The sequence below is a fragment of the Malaclemys terrapin genome, chromosome 5, assembly GCF_027887155.1.
Source record: "Malaclemys terrapin pileata isolate rMalTer1 chromosome 5, rMalTer1.hap1, whole genome shotgun sequence".
NCBI lineage: Eukaryota > Metazoa > Chordata > Testudines > Emydidae > Malaclemys > Malaclemys terrapin.
In genome coordinates this window covers 48645664-48673331 of record NC_071509.1, presented here as the reverse complement: position 1 = coordinate 48673331, position 27668 = coordinate 48645664, and the positions used below count along the sequence as shown (strand labels likewise).

General features: G+C 40.3%; 1 protein-coding gene across 1 annotated transcript in view; it reads left to right on the top strand.

The window, feature by feature from the left end:
* Window positions 1-15746, top strand: part of GABRG1 (gamma-aminobutyric acid type A receptor subunit gamma1) — a 66783-nt gene extending 51037 nt beyond the window's left edge. The window contains exons 6-9 of the mRNA XM_054030283.1: window positions 3036-3173; window positions 3486-3638; window positions 6586-6797; window positions 15335-15746. Coding sequence (XP_053886258.1) covers window positions 3036-3173; window positions 3486-3638; window positions 6586-6797; window positions 15335-15613 — 782 coding nt within the window. The 3' untranslated portion in view covers window positions 15614-15746. The remainder of the gene's footprint in view (window positions 1-3035; window positions 3174-3485; window positions 3639-6585; window positions 6798-15334) is intronic.
* The last annotated feature ends 11922 nt before the right edge of the window (window positions 15747-27668 follow it).

Below are 27668 nucleotides of genomic sequence, written 5' to 3'. Positions count from 1 at the left end.
GTCTTTGTGAGCTCTGGACCTTCATGAGACTTCAAATGGGTCCTAGCATCCTCAGAAAGGGTCTTTTCTTGAGATAGGGGGTCTGGGTTGGAGGGAACTGATTCTCCTTCCTGGAGAGTCAGAAGACATTTCCAGTCACATCCCAGGATCACTGTCCAGGGTAGGTGATCAACACTCTAGCTGGAAGTGCCCTACCTGATCTGCTAACTGCAAAACAACTGAGGCCATTGGGTATGTACAGGTTTCTTCATGAATGCAGGAAATTCAGATAGATCACTCTGGATCCAGGGCTTTGGGTGAGACTAAATCCCTTTGAAGTAGAGTTTGTCCATACCCCAAATCTATCAATCCCTCCACTCTGTTTGTCCCTATTTTTATAGGGACCATGAAAAGCCTTGGGGTCAGTCCTAATGGTTGATTTGGTTTCTCACCTGCTTGGCCAAAGAGGCATCCTAAATAGTCATATTCCATCACAGGGCATTCCCATAGTCTCTGTCCAGGTTGCCCAGAATGATAACATACCACTGGCCCTGCATGGGAGGGTGGTGGTGGTCCCTTGAAAGTCTGGGACTTTGGAGCACCTCTTCCTGATGTTCCTGTGATGAGGGTAAAGTTTAATTTGCTCAGGACATACCAATACTATGACTCTTGCAGGTTTGGCAGGTTATTGTCCCTTGACCCTGTCCTAAGTGTGGCCAGCCCTCAGGGAGACTGGATTTCCTACTCCTAGGCAATTTGGCTTCCAAAAACCTCTCAGCTGTCTCTTCTGACTCCTGAATGGATGTCAGGTAAAACTCAAACCCAGCTTTGAACACTATAGGGAGAATGTTCAGGTTTGTTGTAGTTCAGTATTGTCCATAAGCTCTGCCACCGTCTTGGTCTCTGGGTTTAGCCATCAGGTAGTGGAGTCCTAAAGCTGTGGAACTACTTGCCGAGGGGCATGCTCCCTTAAGGAATGGCTCTGGCTGAAATTTCTTTTGATAAGCCTCTGGAGAGAGACAGAGGCAGCCCATAAGCACTGCCTTTAGTTTCATGTAGGATTGTGCCTTGTCCACACTCAGGGCTCAATAAGTTGCTTGGGCCTCTCTGGTGAGGTACAGGGCCAATTGGCCACCCAGGATCTCCTCTTTCAACCTGCTGTGGGGGCAATGCACTTGAAGGCTGTTAGGTAAGTCTCAGGGTTATCACTGCTGCTCATCAAGGTGAGACTTGGTGAAGCCCTGTCACCTGTGCAGGCCACCCCTCTGGGGCTGTTCCCATCTACCAGCAGCCACTGTGAGAGCAGCCACGCCATTTCAACTTGTAACTGTCTGTTCCGCTCATGCTCCGCCAGCTGGGCTTCCTGCAGACATCGTTGGGTGGCAGAAGTGCCGTCTGGAATTTCCTTTCGTTCTCTGCATGCTGTTGATTCACCATTATTTGGAGTATCTTCTCCATATCCTTTCTTGATGGAAGGGGTTTAGGTCAGGCCCCTGTTCGGGCATCACTTGTAAACAGATTGGGGACTATCTTAAAGCACCCTTCTCCTACCAGCATTGCTCTTGATGAGTCATTCACACCTTGGGTTAATTCTGTCTGAGCTCTCTCAGGGAATCCTGGGAAGCAGTTTCCAGCATGGTTAGTTATTTTATCTAAGCCTTCTTAACAAACAAAAGCAAAACCTTGTAGACTCTTCCCTCAAAAGTCTGTGCAGGCCGAGCAGTCCCTTCATGCCAGTAACTCCAGTAACTAAAATTTTCTTGCTCTTACCTCAGACCCTCCCTTCTGTCCATTTGGAGCAATTTCTCTCCACAGTAGCTCCAGTAGCAGTCCGTTGGGAGCACTGCCCCAGCCCCTCAGCTTTCTGGTGTGTGCTGCAGTCCCACTTCTCCATTTCTTGCTGCTTCCTTTTATAAGGGTCAGGGAATTAAGTTTCAGTACGTTATTAGGTGCAGCAGGTGGAGCAAATCAGCCAGCCAGCTACTGGCCTCTGACTCCAGAGGAATTATATCTTATACATTCACATATTGCTTTCAGTGGGACTAGTATATATGAGTAAGAATTACTAACTTACAGGTTTATCCTCTTTAGTATAAACTCTATTAAGCATGTAAAATTAATTTGTTCCCAAGGACATTGTGCTACCACTGATAAAATAAAACACTGAACACATCTAAACAATTTATTCCTTAATGTACAGTGTAATAGGAGATGAATGTAACTACAGTGAATCTTCTTAAATGAATATTATTGCTTAATGTTTGCTTCTTAAATGCTTCAACTAAACATGCTTTCACAGCTCAGGTCTGGTCTACATCTAAAACTTAGGTTGACCTAGCTATGCTGCTCAGGGGTGTGAAAAAGTCACACCTCTGAGAGATGTAGTTAAGGTGACCTAAACTTCTGTGTACCTAGATACTGCCACTTGAGGGAGAATGGGTAGATTTATTACAGCAGTGGAAAAACCCTTCTGTTATTGTAGCAAATACCTACGCAGCTGCAGCTGTGCTACTGTAGTGTAGACATAACCTCTGTCTTCTGAAAGACTGTATTCTCCTAGTGCACCTAAAACTGGATTAACGCAGTTCTGAATCAGTCCCCAAATATTCAGCATGGAAAGGCAAATAAGTTTCCAAATGCATTTATACCTTTTAAAGCAAATAAAGTATGAAATAAATAAAAGTAGCTACCACATTTAAGCTTTAAATATGCTTCTCAAATTATGCCCCTCTGTTGTATTACATTAAAATATCATTCTAACGAAACAGAATCACTAAAAGCTAAACTTTTTCATATTTAAATATTGCATTATTAATTTGAGACATACATTTTCCTTAAATGTCTGTATTCTCTAACATTTTGGTTGGTAGAACTTTTAGCCATACTTAAAACTGAGACATTTGCAGGCTAAAGCTTAATAGTATATCAGGTATGTTATGGAGCAGTTGTTTTCTGACCCACTTATTTGGGTTGTATCTAATTTCAGAAATCACAAGTGAAAGCATTCTTTGCTGTATACTGTGAATGAATACTTGGTTTACTCTACTTTGTTCTAGATGGATATCCCAGAAATGAAATTGAATACAAATGGAAGAAAACCTCTGTTGAAGTCGCAGATCCCAAATACTGGAGATTATACCAGTTTGCATTTGTAGGGTTACGAAATACAACTGAAATTTCTCATACTCTGTCTGGTAAGGAAAAACCTGATGTTTTCTTGCATGCATTTAAAGGATTAGCAGCCTATGCACTTTCATTCTTTGTCTAAATTGTGCAAGGGACCATTTAGTTATGTGTGCTGCTAATGTCTAGGGCAAAACAGAATTGCAGCTGACCTGTTTTAATGGATAAAAGTCCTTCGGCAGCTTTGTTTAAAAGGAAAGTACATTATGTTTCCCACTGTAAATTTTACAACATGGTATATATTTGGAACAAGAATACCAAAAATTATGGGATAGAAAACCACTTGCAATGTCTAATTAGAATTGTGGGCTTTTTCCTCGTAGGGGACTATATTATCATGACAATCTTCTTTGATCTGAGCAGACGGATGGGATACTTTACTATTCAGACATACATTCCTTGTATACTAACAGTTGTTCTTTCATGGGTCTCATTTTGGATTAATAAAGACGCTGTGCCTGCAAGGACATCATTAGGTATGTATGTTCCCCATGCATAAAAATCTTCAGAGAGAAAGAAACAAAAATATCCATGACTTTAAAATTATGATTCCGGGCTTGCACCAGGGGACACCACAGCAGAGGCTGAAAATCCTCAGGGAATCCTGATCCAAACCCCATAGATCTGCAGCTGTGCACATAGAGGAGTTTTCTATACATGCTCTTCTCATCATCCAGTATGGTCAATGATTAGGCAGAGAGGCATGATTTTGCTGCAGTGAGAGTTGCGGAACACAGGGGAAGTTGATCCAGGAAGATTAACTAATCCCAGTGTTTAACATATCTGTGTCTTTATTGGCCTGGGACCACAAGTTTTCCGTTCTCTGGCTCCTTTCTCAGTGAGCGAGTCACCCTTTACTGTATGCAGAAGGGAAAGGATCCTTAAACATAACAGTTGTTCCTGTTTACATGTGTCTGATTATCCCCTCACACCTGGAAAAATTGGGAGTAACTCAACTGAAATTAATAATGGAGTTAAGCCTGTGTGAGAGCAGAATTAAGCCCCATTTCTGTTATTTCCATGGTTTTCCTGTGCTCCATGCGACGGAGCACAGCAGCCTATCAGTCTAAATGTATAGCCCTTTCAATATTGGTTCTGTTTTAACATTTGGTTAAGGCACTCATCCCAGCTCATTTAATTAAATCAGTTTAAGAGTAGTAGTAGCTAAAACAGTTTCTAATTTTAGTGGTACTAAAAAACCCATATTTACTCTTGTTAACATGTTGCAGTTATTTATGCTCTCTTCAAAAGTATTGGTTTGTCAGAATAAACACTTTCAGTCTGTAGGAAAACACTTGCAAATTTGATTACAAAGAAATATTGTTCAATATACTAGTATTTACATACTGGAGTATGAGTAACAGGAATTTACTGACAGCATTAATGTACAGGAAGAACACAGGAAGATCTAGATTTTTTAAAAAAATGTGATAAATTTGGTCACTTAGTTCTATGCTATTTAATTAACAAAAAAGTTACATAAAATTTTAGTGAATAGAGTTTAAAACCTAATAATTTGACATGTCTCACGATATTTAGACTCTATCTAAATTACCTCTAAAGTATAGTATTTAAACCTCAGCGTGGGTACAGTCTGAAAAGAGAATGTAAATATGGCATCCTATGTTCCCGATTCATTGTCTCTTGCGAACTTCATATTCAATTTGTTCACTTTACAAGTTGTTTCTTCTAAACTGCCAGCCCTGAAAACTTACCCTAGGATATGACAATCAAGCTATTACCCCCCGGCTCTCAGCAACAGTAACCCTGTTCCAACTAAAATGTGTTTCAGGTATGTTATAGAGGTTTATAGTACTGCACCTATAACTCATGTCAGTTGGGTTAGTTACTGTTGACTGATGTATAAGCAGTAAAGAACCCTGGTTGACTGTCAGATCCCAGGATGATTTTGGCAGATGGAGTGGTGTGGTGGTGGTAGTCAGAGATTTTACTTGTAAATGGAGCTAATTTGATATGAAATCATTGTGGGAGGGAAACACAAAACCAAAATACCCCACCATGCTGTTTTTTTAGAGTCACTCTTCTGAGTTTAACCACATTTCAACTCTATTTGACAAACAGAGCTCCTGTGCTAAAGTTTATTTCTATCATTAAAGGGTTGGACTATGAGGAAACTCTGTTGCATCAATGGGGACAGAGGAGCAATCCAGACACCTTTTCTCCCCACCCCATTTCCACTTGTGAGCAGCCATTCCATAGCTTCACAATAGCAGCGTCTGTACTGCTTTCATTGTGAGGAACATTGGGAATGTTTGCAACTGCTACCTCTTCCCCTATGGAACAGGACTCTGAAAATAGAGTAGTGGGGAGGATAGAGGGCCATGCCCATCCCTTCCCCACTGGCTGCTGCTGTGGGAATGGTGCATTGAAGATGGGGACTTGCTAATGGATGGAGCTGACTGCTCACCCCACCCACATGTATGGTAGAACTTTGGTGGAAATTGTGCCTTTCCAAAGCACAGTGGTTCAGATTTTTGAAGGCACCTAAAGATGCACATAGGCCAAAAGATGCACATAGGCACCTAATGGATTAAAAAAAACAAAAACAAAAACCTGGTGGGAGGTAGGCATTTTTGAAAATCCCACTAGACACTTATCTGCATTGTCAGGTGTGCCAATATGAAATTGGAGTAGCCGTTGTATTCTAAAGTTAATCCTCATGAAGCAGAAAATATAATAAAAAAATTGTTGTATTACATCAATGAAGTGTGATTTGGTGTGGATTCTGAATATATATTACTAAAGCCAGCTCTTCTGTGTGATTGGTTCATATGTCAAAGACCGTGCAGTGAGTCTTAGGTGGAATACCTCTTCTATGAGTTAGAACTTTCATAGACTTGAAGGCCAGAAGGGATCATTAGATCATCCAGTCTGACCTCCTGTATATCAAGGGCCATTACATTTCACCCAGTTAACCCTTTCGTCTGGGATTTTTGGAAGAATCGATGGTTAAGTAGTGCACCTTTTCCCTAGATATTTACATTTGTTTCTTATTCACACTTTTTAAATATGTAAAGTCTGAATAACATTATACTGTATAAAATGTTGAAAATTTCACAGACCTTTACAATTTATTTAACTCTGCAGTGTGTGGGGAGAACAGAGAGGATCTGAATAGAGGCTAAAATCATCTAGCTCTCTATGGCCCCAGTCCTGCCATTGGCTCCATGGGGATGGACTCTTGTGCTGGCACATATATTTGTGCTCATGTGGAGCCTCATGAAAGTCATAGGCTCTGTGTAGGTGGAAGAGTCAGTTTGCTCAGATCTGATTGTAGCATTGGGGAACGCTGTGCCAGTTTGATTGCTTTGGTACTAAAGGGAATAAATTAAATGCTTCACAACTAAATCTGTCTGTAGGATCACTTATTGAAATACCTCCCTTTGTTTCTGTTTTGAACAGGTATTACTACAGTATTGACTATGACAACACTAAGTACAATTGCTAGGAAATCTCTCCCTAAGGTCTCATATGTGACAGCAATGGACCTTTTTGTTTCAGTTTGCTTCATTTTTGTGTTTGCTGCCTTGATGGAATATGGCACCTTGCATTACTTCACCAGCAACAAAAAAGGGAACAAAGAGAAAGAGAAGTCTTCAAAACACAAGCCAGCTGTAAGTTTAAGAAATTTGGGAAAAGCCTACTTAGTTGTAATGCCTTTATTTTATTTTTTACAAAAAGTTATTTTTGTACTTGTTATTATTGGTATGACCATAACACCTGAGAGCCTAGTCATGGACCAGAAACCCAGTGGGTTAGGTGCTGTATAAACGCAGAACAAAATGATGGTCCCTGCCCCAAGAAGCTTGCAATCTAAAAGGAACATTTAAGAGACTAGCTGGCAAACTGCGAGGCTCAGTCAAAGGTAGATAACACAACAGCCTTTCACCCTTGGATTCATTTCCTGATAATTGCACAAATAAACATGAATTTAGGCTCATCCTACTCTCTAATGGATATAAATTAAGCCAAAAAGCAGTTGAACATAATTTTCCATAGCTTCAAAGGAGAAACCCAAAGCCTCAATGTTTCATCAGGATCCACCAGTGCAGACCCAGTAACCCACAGAGTGATGAATACCACTGAAGATTCGGCATGTGTGCAGGGTCCATGCTAACACATCCAGACATAGGATCAGGGCACAATACTGTAGCCGCAGAGATGATGTAGGTGGATTGAGGTTTTGAGGATTCACTTGGACTGCCATTACTGTCTTTGGACACTTGCATAGAAAACATTATATCCAACTTCAGCCAGAATTCTTTATTCCTTGCTTTCATGAAAAGCAAATTCCATAGCCTCATTTAAGAATCTTTTTTAATTGAATCAACACCCTGGTATTAAAGTCTGTGATTTGTTGAGTGGGAAGCTCCACACAGCAGAAGTGCAGGAACAAATATTAGACTATTTTAACGAACTGTGTGTTCTAATATATAAAACCTGTTCAGTATATTTTCCAAAGAATCTAATACTAGCAAATAGGAAAAATACTTGAAACTAAACTTTAAATTGACAGAACATTGAGATAAAGGCATTGAATATCTTATGCATTGAAACACAAACTGAAATAGCTTTATTTCATAATAATTTAAGTTTGGTCACCACTTTCTTTGGGAACCCTGCAGGAAGATCTAAGAGGCAGGAAAATTCCCCAAAGCTGTCTTGCTGCAAAACTCCCTTCCAAATCATTGAATTATAAGAAGATACAGCTTGGTGGCAATACCACTGCATGGGTGACTAAGACCTCCTTCTTTTTTCCCCCTGCCTGAGAAAATCAAAGAATGACAGATAAAGCTTTCATGACCAGATCAAAGAAAAAGTTTGTAGGTAGCAAAGGTGAACATTGCTGTTGAAATCAGGCTCTCTATTCTGGCTGAACTATATTTGGGATAGGTCTAGGATGGAGTGTGTGTGTGTGTGTGGGAGATGTAATTTTAAGTCACTTTTGCAGCCCCATGATTCTAGGGCAGTCTAGCCCAATCAGGGAGCCATGGAGGCAGCAGGTGAAAGGAAGGCTTGGAATCTCCTCAGTCCAACTGGTCAGAGGACATGCAGTCACAGATGGAAGGAGAGCCTAGCCTAATTGATGGGAGAGGGTGACAAAGAGGCTGCCAGTGATGGTGTGTCTGAGCTTCACTTTTAGGGCATGGCTCCAGGGAGGGCACTGCAGTATGTGTCTACTGGTCATGGTAGACTGAAACAGGAGGGGTAGCTCTCAATGTACCAAGGAGGAGAGGTTGCTGTGGGGGAGTGCTGTCTATCCAAGCCAGAGAGAGGAGGAGAAACTGCCCTTCACTTTAACCTAGCTAATCTGCCACCATCACCAGTGGGTCTGAATGCATCCCATGTATTTTAATAATAGAAATAATAAGAATCTCTCTTCTTTCCCAGCCTGTGGGAAAGAGAGTTGGTTAATGTTATATATTTTTTCATAATAATATTTTATTAGTATTAAATGTCTTCTAATATCAGAGTCAAAATATCTAAACATCTCTTTTGATATAGTGGCTGACCAATATCCATTAAAGTAATGGAGGTGCATTAATATAGAATTCCCAGTCTACAGAATTTGCTTTCATAAACTAAGCATTTGTGTGATATTCTGCCAAATGGTACAAGACTTACAGCACATAAAGCAATATAAAATATACAGTATTGGTGAGGCATACGTAGAATCAATTACTGAATGTGTAGCTAAAGATTTATCTAAGATGAGAACCAATGATACAATATCTAGAACACTGTTAAATTATGTGTTTTCCTTTATAAATGTGCTTTGTTTCTTAAGGTCTGAGAAATGCACCCATCTGTTCATCCAGATTTCTTCAAACATGTTTATAGCAAACTAAAAATATCAGAGCGCTCACATTTGTTAAGTGATTAATCTGAAAATAGAGGAGTAATGTTTTTAATTTAATGCATTTAGTTATAAAAGATGCCAGTCTAATGAAAAATCGTTTTTGCTCACTGACATTGTTTAAATGCGCAAGATTTCTAATTCCAAATAGAACAATTAAACTATCAATCTATTTAATTACAGAGAAGCCATATAGTTACAAACCCTGATGTTTTTTTCAACTGCCTTTCTTCAAGTCCTATATTAATTCCTTTTTTCCTTCTGATTATGGGTATATTATTTTAAAACCAATGTAAATAAAAAAAAACAGTTTAATTCTTTATGAAAAGATTTCATTCACACTTCTTCTGGAAATATGTCTTATAGGAGTCTTCTATTTCCAGTTGGGCATTTAGTAAGAGATTATTACTCCTGGAATTTACTCCAAGAAGAGGCTGATAACAGCATTTTAGCAAAGGGCAAGATTCTGCAGCTGATTAGAACTGTGTTTATTCTACAAAATACTTACTAACATGTAGGGGCAGGAGGTGAATTCATCAACAGCATTTTACTTCATTTGTTAGTATTCACATAGCCCTTTCAGTGATGGCTGTAGGGCTAAGTTAATTTTCATGCCCAGAGAAAAATTATCCAAGTTATTATAAAAAAGGCTTTTTTTTCCCCTTCAGTGAACATAATACACTTCTAATAATCCCAAAAGGGTAAACATAATAAAATATTAATATGCAGCATTTCATTATGCAATATATAAAGATATAACCATGTCATATAAATAAGCAAAAGGTTACATCTCGTCTGTATGTTCTCACAACAGCAAGATTACTACAATATATGGAGATGAAAACATATTTCCATGAATAAAGGAGTTTGAATGAAGAGTTATTGTCTAAGCAACACTAGAATGGTAAATAGTTTTCTGAAAGTAGAATATTCATTAAGATAATAATTTCCCAGGATGTGAGAAATAGGCTGAGTAACGAAGTTCCATATTTAAAAGTCATTGTTATGTGTCACATGGATGCAGATTACATAAAATACACAGATTCCCACAGTATTCTTGCCACCAAGTTGAATAAGTATAGGCTGGATGAATGGACTATAAGGTAGATAGAAAGCTGGCTAAATCGTCATGCTAAACAGGTAGTGATCAATGGCTCCATGTCTAGTTGGCAGACGGTTTCAAGTGGAGTGCCCCAAGGGTCAGTCCTGGGGCTGGTTTTGTTCAATATCTTCATTAATGATCTGGAGGATGGCGTGAACTGCACTCTCAGCAAGTTTGCAGATGACACTAAACTGGGAGGAGTGGTAGATACGCTGGAGAGTAGGGATGAGATACAGAGGGACCTAGACAAATTAGAGGATTGGGCCAAAAAAAACATGATGAGGTTCAACAAGGACAAGTGCAGAGTCCTGCACTTAGGACAGAAGAATCCCATGCACTGTCACAGACTAGGGACTGAATGGCTAGGAAGCAGCTCTGCAGAAAAGGACCTAGGGGTTACAGTGGACGAGAAGCTGGATATGAGTCAACAGTGTGCCCTTGTTGTCAAAAAGGCTAACGGCATTTTGGGCTGTATAAGTAGGGGCATTGCCAGCAGATCGAGGGATGTGATCTTTCCCCTTTATTCGACATTGGTGAAGCCTCATCTGGAGTACTGTGTCCAGTTTTGGGCCCCACACTACAAGAAGGATGTGGAAAAATTGGAAAGAGTCCAGCGGAGGGCAAAACAAATGATTAGGGGGCTGGAGCACATGACTTATGAGGAGAGGCTGAGGGAACTGGGATTGTTTAGTCTGCAGAAGAGAAGAATGAGGGGGGATTTGACAGCTGCTTTCAACTACCTGAAAGGGGGTTCCAAAGAGGATGGATCTAGACTGTTCTCAGTGGTACCTGATGACAGAACAAGGAGTAATGGTTTCAAGTTGCAGTTGGGGAGGTTTAGGTTGGATATTAGGAAAAACTTTTTCACTAGGAGGGTGGTGAAGCACTGGAATGGGTTACCTAAGGAGGTGGTGGAATCTCCTTCCTGAGAGGTTTTTAAGGTCAGACTTGACAAAGCCCTGGCTGGGATGATTTAGTTGGGAATTGGTCCTGCTTTGAGCAGGGAGTTGGACTAGATGACCTCCTGAGGTCCCTTCCAACCCTGATAGTCTATGTTTCTATGAAAAGACACAGCAGGGAAATTTCAAGAGGCAAGGTGTATGCAGTGTTGTTCTAACCATATCAGTCCTAGGATTAGTGAGACAAGGTGGGTGAGATGATATCTTTTTATTAGACCAACTTCTGTTGATGAGAGAGACAAGCTTTCCAGCTTACACAGCGTCTTCTTCAGGTCTGGGAAACGTACGTGCTGATTTACACCAGCTGAGGATCTGGCCTTTCCTGACCTCTAGATTTTAATGTTTACTTTTTTATTTTTAAGGTTTTCTTTCATTCTGAGCTTTTCTGCTCTTTTCTCTCCCCTTTCTCATTCTCATGCTATCTTTCTCCTCTCTCCATTATTTCTTTTTTCCCCTCATACTACGTTTTCTCTCTCTCTCTTTTTTTTTTTTTTGATCTCCAATGATTCTCTCTCCTCTGAAACTCTGTGCTATGAAACATTCTAATCATTGTCATTCACGTCTCTGAGTCCCTCTGTGGAACATTCCACTAATTCTCCTCATGACTAGACTGATCACTATTGTGTGACTCAGGTCTTTCTCATTCCTTCTCAATCTCCTGAATGAGTATGAGGACATCACATCTGCAGCATTCTCAACTCTTTGCTGGCCTAAGGAGAGAAAGACCAGTAGTGATTGTATAGCGTTATTCTTCCACATGTTGTGCCTTTTGCTGTGGTTGTCTCAGTCATATTCTGGAGTAAAAGGAGCATTTTAGGTTGTCCACAATATTTTTTGTAAATGGCACTTACCCTGGTGGACGTGTACTGCCATTATGTCTTCCAAACTAGACACAGATTAAACTTGTTCCTAACAGTGGGACATACTCTCTTAAATGCATATGCTTCTTTTTCTACTGTTCCATCTTTCACTTATTGACATGCTTACACCATAGCTTCTTCTCCTACAAAATTTGATCTTTATGAGGAAGAAAATCTAGGAGAAAAGGACCTAGACATGCCTCAGATACACTTTTATTTTTAGGTAAGAATAAAAGGGTATCAAGCCATTACATATTGTAATTGTTTGGGTAAGTTATGTGTGTGTTCCCTTACTGCAGTGGTTCCCAAACTTGTTCCGCCGCTTGTTCAGGGAAAGCCCCTGGTGGGCCAGTCTGGTTTGTTTACCTGCTGCGTCCGCAGGTTCGGCCGATCATGGCTCCCAGTGGCCACGGTTCGCTGCTCCAGGCCAATGGGAGCTGCTGGAAGCGGCGTGGGCCGAGGGATGTACTGTCCACCCTTCCCACAGCCCCCATCAGGGCCGGCTCCAGCTTTTCTGCTGCCCTAAGTGGCAAAAAAAAAAAAAGAGAGAGAGCAGCGGCACTTCGGCAGCAGCTCAACCGCGCCGCTTCTTCTGCGGCACTTCGGCGGCGGGTCCTCTCTCTTTTCCTCTTTGGCGGCAGCTCAAAGAGGAAAAGAGGGAATGAGGGACCCGCCACCGAATTTCCGCCGAAGACTCGACGGGCTGCCCCTTTGAATTGGCCGCCCCAAGCACCTGCTTGCTAAGCTGGTGCCTGGAGCCAGCCCTGGCCCCCATTGGCCTGCAGCAGCAAACCGCGGCCAGTGGGAACTGCGATCGGCTGAACCTGTGCACGTGGCAGGTAAACAAACTGGCCCGGCCCGCCAGGGTCTTTCCCTGCACAAGCAGCGGAACAAGTTTGGGAATCACTGCCTTACTGGATAGAATTAGAACTGCTCAATGGAGCATCAGAGACCCTTGCTTTGTGTAGTTTCAAGATTCTTGGGTTTCTTTTTACACCAATAGTCAGGACACCTCTGGCACCGAATAGCTGTGCCATCTTGGATAAATGACTTGACAGCTCTGGGCCTCAATTTTCCCTTTTATAATGTGGGTATAATAATACTTAACTGTCTTACAGAAGTGCTGTGAAGCCATAATTAATGAACGGGATTATTGAATGTGGAAAGGTATACAATGTTGTGACCTGTTTTGTGCTTCTGCTGCTTAACACTTTTATACATTTTTGAATTATTTGCTAAATGAATAATTAGTTAAAAGAAAAATGCTTCTGAAAAAAGCATAGAAGTAAAAGCTGAAAGAAGTGGTTTTGGTTATTTTCTTCATGAGATCAAGTTTAGAGACCTCATCCCCCACAGCACCCTTTATGCAGCACTCACCACTGTTCCTTGAATTTTACACCAGTGAAACCAATGGAATAAGGTTGGTGTAAAACCAGGGTAGCCCTGTAGTGAATCAGGCCTTGTATCTTTCTACTTATTGGTATAAATTAGTAATAAACAATAAAGTTGAACTGCAACTTTTTTTCTAATTTAAAAACAAACATTTTTGTATTAATTGAAATGAGAAACATCTAACTGTTGATTGCTAATGTAGGTAGTATTGTATTTTCACAAAATTGAAGACAATAATTAATTCCTACAGGATAATAATTAGCTCCTGTCCAAAAATGAGAAACAGCAGTCTCTGCAAAATGTCCATGCTTATGATAAAGTTGATATAACATGTTAAAATACATTATTTAAATAACATTTCTGGAGGCTTTGGGCAATGCCAGTAACTGCTGTCCATTGTACCACTTCAGTACCAACTCTGGGAGACTACTGGCTGCAAAGATGCACTGGCACAAATCACTCTCTTAGCAAGGAATCGGAGACTTACACAATGTTTAAGGCAGAGCCTTGTAAGTGGTGAAACAGCACCCCAAAAGTGCAAGGTCCCAGATGACTTTGGTTCCCATGTCTGTTATTGGCCATCTTGTATGGTTTTTTTGCTTGCCCCCACCATGTGCACCCCAACATGTGCACCCACAAATCTTTTAGAGAGGTTCCCTTCCATATTTTCAGGTGCTAGGGATATAAATCCTTTCATTGCAAATTTGTGCTCTCTTGGCCTATCTTCTAACTGTATTTCTTTCCATTGCTTTCTGTCTCATTCCTGTTCAGTATACCAAGGTGCTCAGTCAAAGTGCTGGTAGAGGAAAAAGAACATATATGAGCATGATATAGGGATAATATGAAGGATCGCCATTTTTTTTTCTGTCTGAAAATGCGGGCGGGAACACCAAATCTGAGGTTGGAAGAAACAAGGAGAGTGAACAAGAGGACAGATGAAGAGTATGGAGTTGAGGTTGGAAAGAGGATAGACTTGGGAATGAAGAAGAGTGGGGAAACAGTTGATAGCGGAATCATGGGGGAAGGAACCAGGGGACTGAAGCTGAGAAATAACATGAAAAAAGGAGAGTAGTTGAAGGAGGAAAGATTAAAGTAAATAGTGTGAGTCGGAAGAAGAAAATTCAGGACAGTAGAACAGAACATCCTTTGTATAGTCCGTTATGTATTATTATTATTACTTTATTATTTATTTTATTATTATTTTATATCAGGTGATAGGACTTCCATCACTTACCTGATGAGATTATCTACATAACATATTTTACCAGGTTATAGCAAGGTTGGCTTTCCATATGGCACATGTCCATTCAACACAGTTAACACATGGTGCCATATTAATCACTGGTTCAGTTTCACTGACTTGAATGGAGTTCTGCTGGGGAAGAATTTGGCTCTTGGTTCCCAACTGCCTGGGTCTACCATTCATCAACTTTAATTCCAGAAGAGATCATTAGATCATTTAGTCTGACCTCCGGTGTACAAAGGCCATGAAACTTTCATACAGTTACCACTGTATTGAGCCTAATAACTTGTTTGTCTAAAGCATATCTTCCGAAAAGACATCCCGGCTTGATCTGACGACATTAATAGACGGAGAATCCACCATTTTCCATGGTAGTAGTGATCTTATCCTGCTTGTAAACAAGTTTGTGACCCAACTTTCAGGCTGCAACTGTGTTCCAAAATGTTCTTTGTGCTGTATAGATTGGATCACCTAACTCTGTCTGTCTAACCTATTATTCAGTATTCCTGTCTCACAGAACAATCTACTGTGCATTGCACCATGTGAAAATATTCATGATCCTTTGGCCTCATCAGTTAATTATAAAATGTTTCATAACAGGAAAAGTTTCCAAAATTGATTTCTTCAAACATGAAATTCTGTGTATTGTACTGTAAAATGTTTGTAGTTGGACATAGCCCAGGAAACATAGGGTTATTTTTTTCTCTCTGACTGTAACCAACATATTGTTTTCTTTAGAAATCAACTGCAATTGCTGTCCGTCCTAGATCAACATTAATAGCAATTAACAACATTAATCACCTCCAACAGCGTGATGAGGATTATGGATATGAGTGCCTGGAAGGCAAAGACTGTACCAGCTTTTTTTGTTGTTTTGAAGACTGCCGCACAGGTTCTTGGAGAGAAGGAAGAATACACATCCGTCTTGCCAAAATCGACTCCTATTCTCGAATCTTCTTTCCAACAGCCTTTGCCTTGTTCAATCTCGTTTATTGGATTGGTTACCTTTACCTATAAATTCCAGAGGTTTGACAAACTCAGAAAAGGGATAACTTAACACTGATACCGTTTAATATACTTCAGTGAAAAATATAGAATTAGAGCTGCTCAAAATCTCTGAAATTCACATGAAAATTGAAATTCTTGAAAAAATGAAAGGAAATAGAACAACATTTTCATACATTTTCATACTATCTAATTGATCAATTATATAGCTAATTTTTAACTTTTGAAGTTAGGGGCAAAACTTTCAAAAAACTTTTTCTAATTTTTTTTCTTTTGTCCAGATCTAACAAAAATGCAGAGAAACCAGTGGTTAAATGGCTGAATCAGGCACCTCTTCATAACTTTTAAATTTTGTTTTTAAATGGAATAACAGCTAAACATTGTAGCATCTCTTACACCAAAGTTAACAAAGCCTTAATAAAATAGGTGTAGCAGTACTGTTATTGAATCATTCTCATATCTACCTTTTCTACCACAGAGTGACTTTTAAAAATAAAAAAAAACCTGAACTTTTATAAATTCCTATTTTAAAGAGGTTGGCGTGGAATATTCCTCTGGTCCATTTAACCCTTTGTCCTCTGCATAATACTGGTAACAAGAATGTGTAAACCTGAATGCAGTTAATTAGCACTTAATGAAAGCAGCATGAAACTGACATGTTATATGAAGGCAATAGTAATTCTGAACTGGTATGATCCTGACCATCACATAAGTTTTGTGCTTAGAACTTGGGTTAAGTTTATGCTTGCTCTTTGCCCGTCATTGCTTAGCTATTGGTAGTTTCCTAGGGTTCCAAAAAAAGGGCAAAATCCTGCAGAGATCCTTAACTATTGTAAATTGGTGCAGCTCTACTGATTTCACCAGAACTATTCCACTTTAAACCAGATCAGGATCTGGGCACTGAACATAGTGCTTCTCCTTCCGTTCTCCTGCTCTCTTCCCCCAACTAGTCTCATTTATTCTAATGGACTATCCAGGGTTGTAAAAACCATTGTGCTCAGTAGAGTTTGTAGGACTTGGGGCCAGCTATTGTTCTCCCAAACTCTACCACTGCCATAGTCATTACATTCAGAGGCATTACTTTCCAACTCCAGCCCTCAGAGCAAAGGGCATGGCCTCCTTCACTTCTTCAGAAACCCATATTATTTACAGGATAATCCAAAATGGTAGTGCTTCTATTGATTCTGTTCATCTCTGTGTGTCTCCTTCTGAGTCAATACTAAAAAGCAGCAGTTTTAGTACACTTGCAATATGAATTGATTTATAATGGCTGTTGTAATAATTGTATGTTTAATTGGAAATGTGTATTGTTCAGAAAGAAAAATAATTATGTATTTCAGGTAATTCTCCATGGTGCGACACATCCCTAAAAAGCATAGGACTCTGTCATGCACCCCCTCCTCACTCAGATGTTCCATTGACATTAGTGGATATTGTGCAAGTGGTGGACTTGCTAGACTGAGCTCACCGCTTGTTGAATATTGTTGGCTGGCTAAATTAATTAGCACTTTTGTATCATAAATCATTTTGTCTTTACTGCAGAAAAGTACAATCCTTTCTGCTTTCTGACCTTTCATAGACAATGAAACTGGTCTCAAGCTAACCCACAAAAGTCAGCTGTGTAATTGAAGAATTCCTTAACTAAAAGTCAAACAAAAGAGTCCCTGAGGATACTTTAAAAGGGATGTGTGGGACAAGGAGTTGTCTACTATAGATGGGCCTTAGTGCAGACTTCACTGTATCAGAGGATATCTCCACAAAGCATAAAATAACTGATAGCTTGAAGTAGACAAAGATTTATCATTTTAAAGGGGAAGACTCTAGAGTTCTATTGAAATCATCCCTTCTCTGGATGCGTCTCAGAAACATACTGTATCCTTATAGTCACTGGTATCAGAAACAATATGGTTTGATGTACATTCCACACTGAATTCAGAGGTCCAGATCCTCAAAAATATTTAGGTGCCTAACTCCCAGGAAACCAATGGGATTTAGGAGCCTAAATGTCTTTTGAGGGTCTGGGCCAGAGGGACTACTCATGTGAAATGTGAGAACTGCATTTGACCTCTGAGTTCAATGATGAATCCAAGACCAAAAAAAAATCAGTGGTTCTGGGGGGAAAATGTATTGATGGACACAGTTTAATGCAAACTTTATTTCAATATTTAGCTGATAGGATGTAGAAATGATCAGGAGAATTTGAAAGACTGCCACTGACGTTGTCAGACTTCTTTTACTGGGTGACCTTTTCAGAGCTCAGAGCTTCTCCTATCCGTTAGAATGAGGGTAAAAGTGATGCAGCATCTAAAGACATTTCCTAACCTACTATCATTTTATTAAGCAACAGAGGGTCCTGTGGCACCTTTTAAGACTAACAGAAGTATTGGGAGCATAAGCTTTCGTGGGTAAGAACCTCACTTCTTCAGATGCAAGTAATGGAAATCTCCAGAGGCAGGTATAAATCAGTATGGAGATAATGAGGTTAGTTCAATCAGGGAGGCTGAGGTGCTCTGCTAGCAGTTGAGGTGTGAACACCAAGGGAGGAGAAACTGCTTCTGTAGTTGGATAGCCATTCACAGTCTTTGTTCAGTCCTGATCTGATGGTGTCAAATTTGCAAATGAACTGGAGCTCAGCAGTTTCTCTTTGGAGTCTGGTCCTGAAGTTTTTTTGCTGTAAGATGGCTACCTTTACATCTGCTATTGTGTGGCCAGGGAGGTTGAAGTGTTCTGCTACAGGTTTTTGTATATTGACATTCATTTGCAAATTTGACACCATCAGATCAGGATTGAACAAAGACTGTGAATGGCTATCCAACTACAGAAGCAGTTTCTCCTCCCTTGGTGTTCACACCTCAATTGCTAGCAGAGCACCTCACCCTCCCTGATTGAACTAACCTCGTTATCTCCATACTGATTTATACCTGCCTCTGGAGATTTCCATTACTTGCATCTGAAGAAGTGAGGTTCTTACCCACGAAAGCTTATGCTCCCAATACTTCTGTTAGTCTTAAAAGGTGCCACAGGACCCTCTGTTGCTTTTTACAGATTCAGACTAACACGGCTACCCCTCTGATACTATCATTTTATTGTTGCTTAACAGTCCAGTTTCTGGGACATGTCCAAAAAAATTGAAATGAGCCAGTTTCAACTACCAGTGCAGTTGTGCACTGTGCATTGGGAATGTGGTGAGGGTGGTTTCAATAGCAGAAGATTAAAGGAAAATGAAGGGTACCGTGCTTACTATACCACTAAAGGCCATATCCTATGAAGAGCTGAGCTCCACCAACTCCCGTTTAAGTAAACGGCGCTTAGGGAGCTCAGCACTTTGCAAGAGGAAATCAGTACTTCACTGCTGCAGAGGGAACCCTCTCTTGGCACATCCAGTTAGTTATTTCTATTTCATTTAATTGTCAGTTGCCAGTCAGCTCCAGTGAATGAATTAGCAAAGAGAGAACATCCTGAATTGGCAGGGGATGGACAAGAAGTCTGTCATCTCTAATTTGTATGAAACAACGTAATGGAGTATTAAAGCTATTGAATGTTAGGGCTGTTTGGCTTATAAATACATTTGCTTCTGTCTGTTAACCAACTTTTGTGTGTACCTCATTTGTTTCTGGTGAAAACATTTCAGGTTTTCATAGTACTGTGTGTGCAGTGAACTATAACTTGGCATGCAATAAATGTGTTGATTTAGCCCTACATGTTTCCTTTCTAGTCTGCATGGAAACTCTCCCTACATACCAAGACATCTAACTGAACTTAATGAAAAATGGCAGGAAGCAGAGATTAGATGTGATCATCTTTAAATACACATAGCTATCAAAGGGAGAGTGGCTTATTTGCTGAGGTATGCCATTGTCAGATTTGGAGGTTTGGAGTAGTGCACTCTGGCCCCAATTCAGCATAGCACTTAAGTGCATGCTTAAGTCCATCCCTGTTCAGAACAATCCTTGGACTGGATTCAGGAAAGCTCTTGCACATATGCTTAAGTGATCTCATGAATAGAGATGTTTTCCTAAAATTAGTCCTTAAACTCGTGTTTAAATCCCATTGATTTCAATAGGCAGCACTTAAATGACTGAGCCCTACCAACATGATCCAAAGCATATTTAAGTCAATGGGAGGTTTTCTCATTGATTGCAAAGGGCTTTGGAGCAGCTGCCATATAAATGAAAAGGGCTGGGACAATGGAAATAGAGACAACTGCATGAAACCTGTGCTTCATAGACTTGAGAAATTTCTGAAATGTATCTTGTGAAAGACCTTAAGTGATACTTTTATAGTCAAGTGATCATCTCTCTGTTGTGAGTTAATGCAGCTATATGTGTTATTTTGCAGCAAGGTTTTGTGTATATTATTGTATTTCACTCATTACCCTCAGTGTTTGAATGTTTTATTTTATGTAGTGACAGGACCAAGCAAAAAAATGTGAACTCTGATTACTGTGCTTCACACAATTTCTTTCAATATGCTTTATAGGCCTGGTCCCTTGTCTTATGACATGGAATATTGCAACATATTAAAGGAGAATTACTTCAGACAATGTTGTTTTGCCACTGTAATTACCTGTTGCTTACTTGTTATGTTAATGTATGGTTTGTTTTAAGATGATATTTGAAAGATGCTTTGTAATTTGGTCATAAAAATGTGAACCCTTAGCCTGTCTTTCATATCAAAAGCTCACGGAAAAAGATTAGATTTATTTTTTAAATATTTGTATAAAACAAGATACTTTGTTGCAGTGTCCTTCATCATCACAATTCATATTTTCAGACTTACTGCAAATAAGCCTAATTTATATATTTTTAAAATCCTTATCAGTGTTTAAAGTTAAATTGCACTGTTGTAATTCTTCTTTGCATAGTCATACTTTCAAAATTATCTTTTTATCTGTTTTTATTGTATTCATCTAAAAATGCAGCTTCTAATGATTATGCATACAGCCAATGGAAAGCAAAATCATTGTCCATGAGCTAAATTAAAAAAGTTACTAAAATACAAGAACAGAACTTGACAGAATTACTTTGCTTTCATTTCCACAGAAGCTTAAATCTCCAACGCACCTTGATAAACATGGCAAAGAAGCAATTCACCGAGGTGTAGAAGCCCCAGACCAGCAGCTCTGCACAAGTAAAGCATCAACATGGCAGAGTGCATGCACTATAAGCTATGGAAGGTCTCTGTCCTGGCTTTGAATAAGGTTGAGATTTTCAAAAGCATCCAGTGTTGGACTAATTTTGTTCTTAGTGAGGTCAATGGGAGCTTTACCACTGACTTCAATGGGACAGAATTAGGTCACTTTTGAAAAACTTCACCCTAACATCCTGGCTACTGTATATTCTTGGCTTCTTTTAGTTAGAGTATCTTTAAGAGGTGCTCAGTGTGACACTGTTATTCTACCTGCAGCTTAATTGACTTTGTTTTTCATATAACAGCAGAAAAAAATTGTAACCAACCAGATTTAAAATAAGACATAATTAAACAACACCTGGGTTTTTTTCTAGAGATTATTGACTGGCTGGAAGGAGCTAACGGCATTAACTTCATTGGTCATGAATTCCTGTGAAATATCCTGTTATAGGGATGTTATTGCTATTATGATATTAAAACAAGTTGGAAAATGTTTTTGTTTTATGGCTGATTAAGTTTCAATTGGTATTTACAGGGCCTTTCTTGAGAATTAATGCCCTCTACATTAAGCCAATAAGATTGCATGAATCACATTTCATTGTCTCATAAAAAATGTTCACTGTATCTACACAAAGAATCGGACTAAGTAAATAAATTGTTACATGTATTTTTGAAAATAGTGTATACTTTACCACATGGCAAATTGCCCATGCAATTTTCCAATGACTCACTAAAGAAAATCAGTTCACTGTGTAATAGAGTTACAGAGAGACTATTAGGTGTCAAATCAAAGCAAAAGTGTAGATAAAAATAAAATGGATAAATGGCTCTAGGCCTTGTTTTCACAGAGAGGTTTTATTAACAAAATTGACAGTAATTTGTTTAATAACAAAATCAAGGTGAACTGTGGTGGAAGTCTCATGGCATTTTTAAGGAAAAAGGACTAACAGACTCCCTACGTTTTTGGAGTGCCCACTGCAGAGGAGGATTAGGGTTCCATCTCCAAATGTCTGGTAATGCTGGATTGACAAAACTTGGACTATATGAGAGTGAGCCATGCTGACTCTCTGCAAAGCACTCCAGCTGTGAACCACTATAGAGAGAGAGAGAAGGTGGGGTATTCCCCAGCCTGCTATGTGGCTAGATCTAATGGTATGCTGGTCAGTAGATGAAGGGGCATTGAGGAGAAGGGTTGCTCTCTATCGATTTTCTAAAAGTAGCATCACTCCAGAACCCTCTGATCTCAGAGTTGTTTAGGTGGGCAACTAACATAGCATTTAGGAACCAAGTTCTTCTGTGGCCCTATAGGAGAGGCAGAAATTTCAATCTGCTGGCCAGGCAGATGGCTGGTGGGCATGGGAAAGTTTGCTATGTGATTAGGGGTACAGTTCCCACCAATCCATAGATCTATTCACTCTCTCCTAAGAGGGAGAGGAGTCAGCTTGCAGTAGTAAGGTTTCCCTCTCATACAATCCCTGCAGTAGTTGCTCTCCCATTCACCCCTTAATTGGCTAGACTCTAATAGAAAACAAAACTCAGAGGTAATTGGGAGTGGAGATCATTGTATTGTGTTGTGATAGGGTGTCTACACTACAAGGGTAGTAAAAAGGTTAATGTGGGCTGGAGAGGCCAAGTTACCCACCTGTTTGAACCTGGAGGGTGGGCCAGGCCTAATTAAGGATGAAGCCCAGTTGGGGAGAGCTGGGTACTATAAAGAGAGGAAGCCTAGAGGAGATGAGGGAGCTGCTGAAGGAGGAGCTGCTGAAGATGTGCCTGAGAGGCAGACCTCAGGTGGGACATTATCTCAAGAAGGATTGTGAGACCCTAAATGTGTGTGTGTGTGGGGGGGGGTCAGTGGTAAGTCTACTTTTTTTTTTTACATATGTTTCTTGGCTTCACAGACTGATCTTGGTCAGTGGGCTGGATTTTTGTTGACAGCCATGTATGGGATCAAGGAAGAATGTTTTGTCTTGAGGCTGATTGGCTAGGGCTTGTGTGTGGTGGTTTGCTATTCTACAGCACATCTGGGAGGTGACTCTTAGATTCCTCCAGTTGTGAGGAGACAGGATAGCACTGTTGGGTTGCAGAGTGAGTGCTTTCTGGATTATGGCTGGAAAAAAACTGTTGCAATGTTGACCAGTGGAAGTACTAGTCCCTTGTATGCTAAAATACACAACACTCACGTTTGTGGTTGGTTCAGGCATAGAAATGGTAGAATGAGTCTTTATATCTGTTCAGAAATATGATACTTGCTGCCGCCACCACCACCACCCTTCCCCTTGCCTTGAGAAGACTGATCAGGGGATACTTGTTGTGAGACCAAACCTCCTGTAGACAGTAGGTCATGATCTCTTTGAACCTAAGAAGGTAAAGGTGTGTTTTTCTGTCCATCACATGATGGCAACAGAGATATAGGGGCTGTCCTGTTATGGCCCTGATCTTCAAAGTCAGGTATGTGCAGAAACTTGTACTGGCACTGCGAAAATGCAAACACCTGATCTGTGCTCGCATATTGGGCATTCATGCACTTAAGTCTATCATAATTGTCTGCATATGTCTAATTTTGAAAATCCGGCTTTATTGCCTCACATTAGTCTTTAAGTTTTTTTTTTTTTTTTTTTGCAACAGTGCCCATTGTGTGCTAAGACCTTTTGTGCAAACATAAAGGTCTAGATTGGGATATCCTTATTTGTGTTGAATCCACAAATAGTCCCTTTAGAATCAACAAAACTATTCAGTGGGAGGAAGGGCATCAGAATTAGGTCCACTGGAAATCAGGATTCTTGCCCTGAAAAATGTATGGTGTTTACTGATCTTCCAATTCTTACGTCTTAATTTTTTCATAAGGCTGATCTTTGATTTCTTTGTTTTCCCTATCCCTGAAGTTGTGCTAATCAATTAAAGTTGATTTTAGACTTCATTTTAAAAAATAACCAAACAAAAGAAACCTCTGTAGCAGCCTAGCAATGACAATACTCAGTACTGTCATTATTTTATTTGGGGGTGGGAGATGCCAATCGGGAAATGAGACTGCACTATGCTAGCATGTGCACACACGCATATGAGGTCCCTGCCCAGAGTTATAGTGTAAGTAGCAGTTCATTGGTGCCCTGGCTGCACTTTACTTTCATTTTCAAATTGACATGTCCTTTCTTTCATTCAGTTTCCTTTATTTTTTAAAAAAAGTATTCCCTCCCCAAAGCATTGCACAGGCCTCCTTCCTGGTGCTTGCAAACTGGAATGGCTTCTCTTCTCTCCTCCCATGGGTTGGGGTCTTGGATTCTTTTTCAGTGCCTGTCTCTGCTCAAGGTAACTCCTTTCTGTGCCTGGGACACAGGGAGTGCTGTCCCTGGGGAAAATAACTAATACTGTGACTCTATTCATGAGGAATATAACCCAGTACATGAACAACACAATACATTAATACGAGCCCCAACCAATGAAATGCCACATTCAGAACAATATAACAGAGAACTGTACTGGGGGCTGAAAACAAAGGATCAGTACTAACTAAAACATCAACCATATAACACATTCCCCACCTCCCTACATTTGCAACTGTACACAGACCCCAGCTCCCTCGCTAGCATTGTTCCAGGTAGAAGGGATGCTGAGGATAAATCCTGTGATGAGTGCTGCAGAACATTGGCCAGCTTACACAAAAAGAAAGGGGTCCCCTTTGGTGTCTTCTGGCTCCCTGGTCTGGAGCCCTGTGGAGGTCTCAGCTGGACCAGGTTTATTCTCTACCTCTTTGCTTGCTGGTCTCAGTAGGGCTTGGTGCTTCCAGACAGCATGTCAAATTCCACATTAGTTAAAAGTCCCTCTTTATTTGGGAAGTGGGAATTAAGTAGACTGCCCAAACTGAACGGTTCCTCTCCCAGCTCCAAACTCAAACATCCCCAAAGTGAAACTAAAACAAATCCCCCATTCCTTTTGTCTCTGTGGCAGCCTGCCCCCTCCCATGAGGGACTGAGCAGTCCTAGCCTGTCATTGGTTATATGCTTCTGTGGGAGTTTCTACTCTATTCTGTGCCCATCCCAGAGCCCAAGCAGGCTGAAAACTGCTACCCAGAGGTTCAGTTCAGTGTTACAGGAGCTAGCAAACTAAAGGGAGTCTCAGTAAATAGTGATGCAGTCTGACTCAGGGTGTTGAATTAGGTTGGGTTTTTTCTGCCCCCATGTATCGTGGTACATATTGAACATTTATAGATGTATAGCTGGACATTACTGTCTATCAGATTTTCCTGTAGAACAATAAGTGGGTAGTTCTTGTGGAGCACTTAATATTGGAACAAATGACAATGTAACTTACTGCTAATTACAATAATTTACATGGTTCTCTCTCTAACAATGCAGAGATGTCTATTTACACCTGCTGAGGCTCTGGTCCTATGTACTGTATGTGTATGTCTATACAGAGACACACTTCTATTGTAAATATAAACCTGTACTCATAACAAAATCCCTTCCAAGAGCCCTACTACTGCTTCAGTTTTGCTGGTCTCCCTATGACTGTACTAATATGTACATTTCTGTTGGGCTGTTTGGTACAATTCCAACAGTAACTTTGGTGTTCATTCAGCCTCTATTATATTCAGCTACACAAAGCTTCAGAGTATCCCAGCAAGCTTTTAATATGATTAGGCCCTGACTTGTTTGATCTCTCTTAAAAGATCATGGTCTCTCAGTGCCAAAACTAAAGCACTTGCAAGTATTAAATGGAATGTTATGTGATTCTCCATTTTGATAAAGTACCTTTGCCAAGTAAGTATCCTGTCCAAACTTCACTCTCTTTTAATATTTGACAACATTATTAAAGGTAGTGACTAAGCTATTAGAATTCAGAGTCAGTAAACAAAATAAAATCATGGCCAAACCAGGCCTATTTGAACCATAGTGACTAAAGGAAAATGAGAAATTGAGACATATTTTTCTTTAGGATGGATGGGAGAGTTTACAACTTTTACATACAGATCAATCTCTGAACTACCATTCTGATATGTTTTTGGGGCATATTTTCTTATGCTACTGTGCACTGGAATAACTTTTGGGAGGAAGATCTATTCTGCTTATGTGGCAGTTAAAATAAGAAGACTCTAGGAAACAATAAAATGTGCTAATGCAACACGTAGGGCTGCACAGTAAAATATAGATAGGGCATAATGTCTTACAGTTGTGAGGGGAGTCAAGGGATTTTGGGGGGGGAGGCGGTGAGAACACAGCATTTAATTTTCTTTTTATTATAAAAAGTGCAAAATAAATTGCCTGGTTGAAGGCTAGCACTTCAATGGCTGCAGATAATCTTTGAAATTTAGATTTCAGTAAGGGGTTTTGGATATGACTGATGAATACCTACTCTTAGTGCAGCTGTTATGTGGATGAAGACAGACCTCTTTTTGCAAGCTTGTGCTTCAAGAGCAGAAGTGCACACTGCTTTAAACAGGGATAGCTCTGTCCACAATGGGGAAAAGATTGAATCTTCGGCCTAAATTTTCAAGCATGATTACTGATTTTATTGTTTTTAGCTGCCTATATTCTTTGGTGTCCAATCTAATACACCTTAAAGGGGCCTGGTTTTCAGAGGGTGGGGTGTTCAGCACTTGCTGAAAGTCAGGTCCTTTAAGCTTTCTCAAGTTGGACACCCAAAAATGGAGGCAAAATCATTGGTCAGGTCTGAAAAATGTAGTATTTTAAAATAAATGGAAAGACCAGATTACTTCAGAATACAGCAGAAGCTGCCAACAAAGCTCAAAACCCTGACACCCTAGCTTTAAATTTTTTGTTGTTTTCATGCCTATCATATTCTTTTGTCTGAGAAACGGGGCAGAGGAGGAAGGAGGGGTTTTGCTCTCTTACTGATGCAGTATCCCTCGTGCAGATTGGTCCACCAATTGGTCTCAGGGAAAACAGCAACCCCTAGACAGAGAACATGGTTTAAGTATTGCATGGAGCAACATTAGCCTCTATTGGCATCTCAGCAGGTGCCTAATAGGATGATAAGATATTTTTCAATAAGATTTATTTTATTTTTTCCCTTCCCAAACTGAACAGACTCCAGTCATGGGTGAGGATGAGGATTTTAGAAGTTTTTGCTGTAACATTGCTTAAAAAGTGTGTGGTTTTTATTTGAACAATGCAGAATTTTTTTAGTCAAATGGATGATGTATCTCAAAATGTTAAATCTCCTTCCAGCAGAGGCAAAGCCTAGAACACTAAAAATGTTTAGCTTAAAAATGAATGGTTCCAAAAGTTGTGAAGACTTAGAAAGGCCATCCTGTCAATCTGACTCGTGCATTGGGCTTCAATGTCGGGGTGCTGATCTCATACTTAGCCCTATTTCCCTGGTTGGTAAAGGAAGTAATGTGGAGGCAGTACTTTCAATCCAGGTGAGTGGGAATACCTGATATACTTCTCCAGCAGTCCTCTCGGATTGACTTACAGGAATAATGTTAATTGACTCTGGGTGGAAATACAGCCCATCTTGATTAGAGGGAAGTGCCCTGCCACACAAGGCCCTGAGGGTAGAACATACCTGTGTTCTCCCCCCATGTTATTTAGTATCCCAGGACTCCCACCTCTACAGAAACCTGTGCCAAGAGAGAGGCACAGCCCATGGGAATGGGAGGGGGTGGCAGCAAGTGTTGCTATAGGCCACTGCTGTACAGGATTCTGGGCTGCTCCGGGGACTTGTTCAGGCCCTGGCACAAATTATATTAACCTCCTGAGGGTTGCCTATGGGCTATTACACAATCCAGAGCATTCCCAAATCCCCTGTAGCATCCTGGGCTATAGCGCTCACTGGTATGCGCCCCACTACACTAGGCTTGCAGGGAGCTAGAGTATGTAGAGGGGCTGATTTGGGGGACAGAATCTGTGTATTCCTTTTGTTTTACTTGAAGTATCTAGTAACGCTAGGACTCTGCTAGGGGTTGCCAATG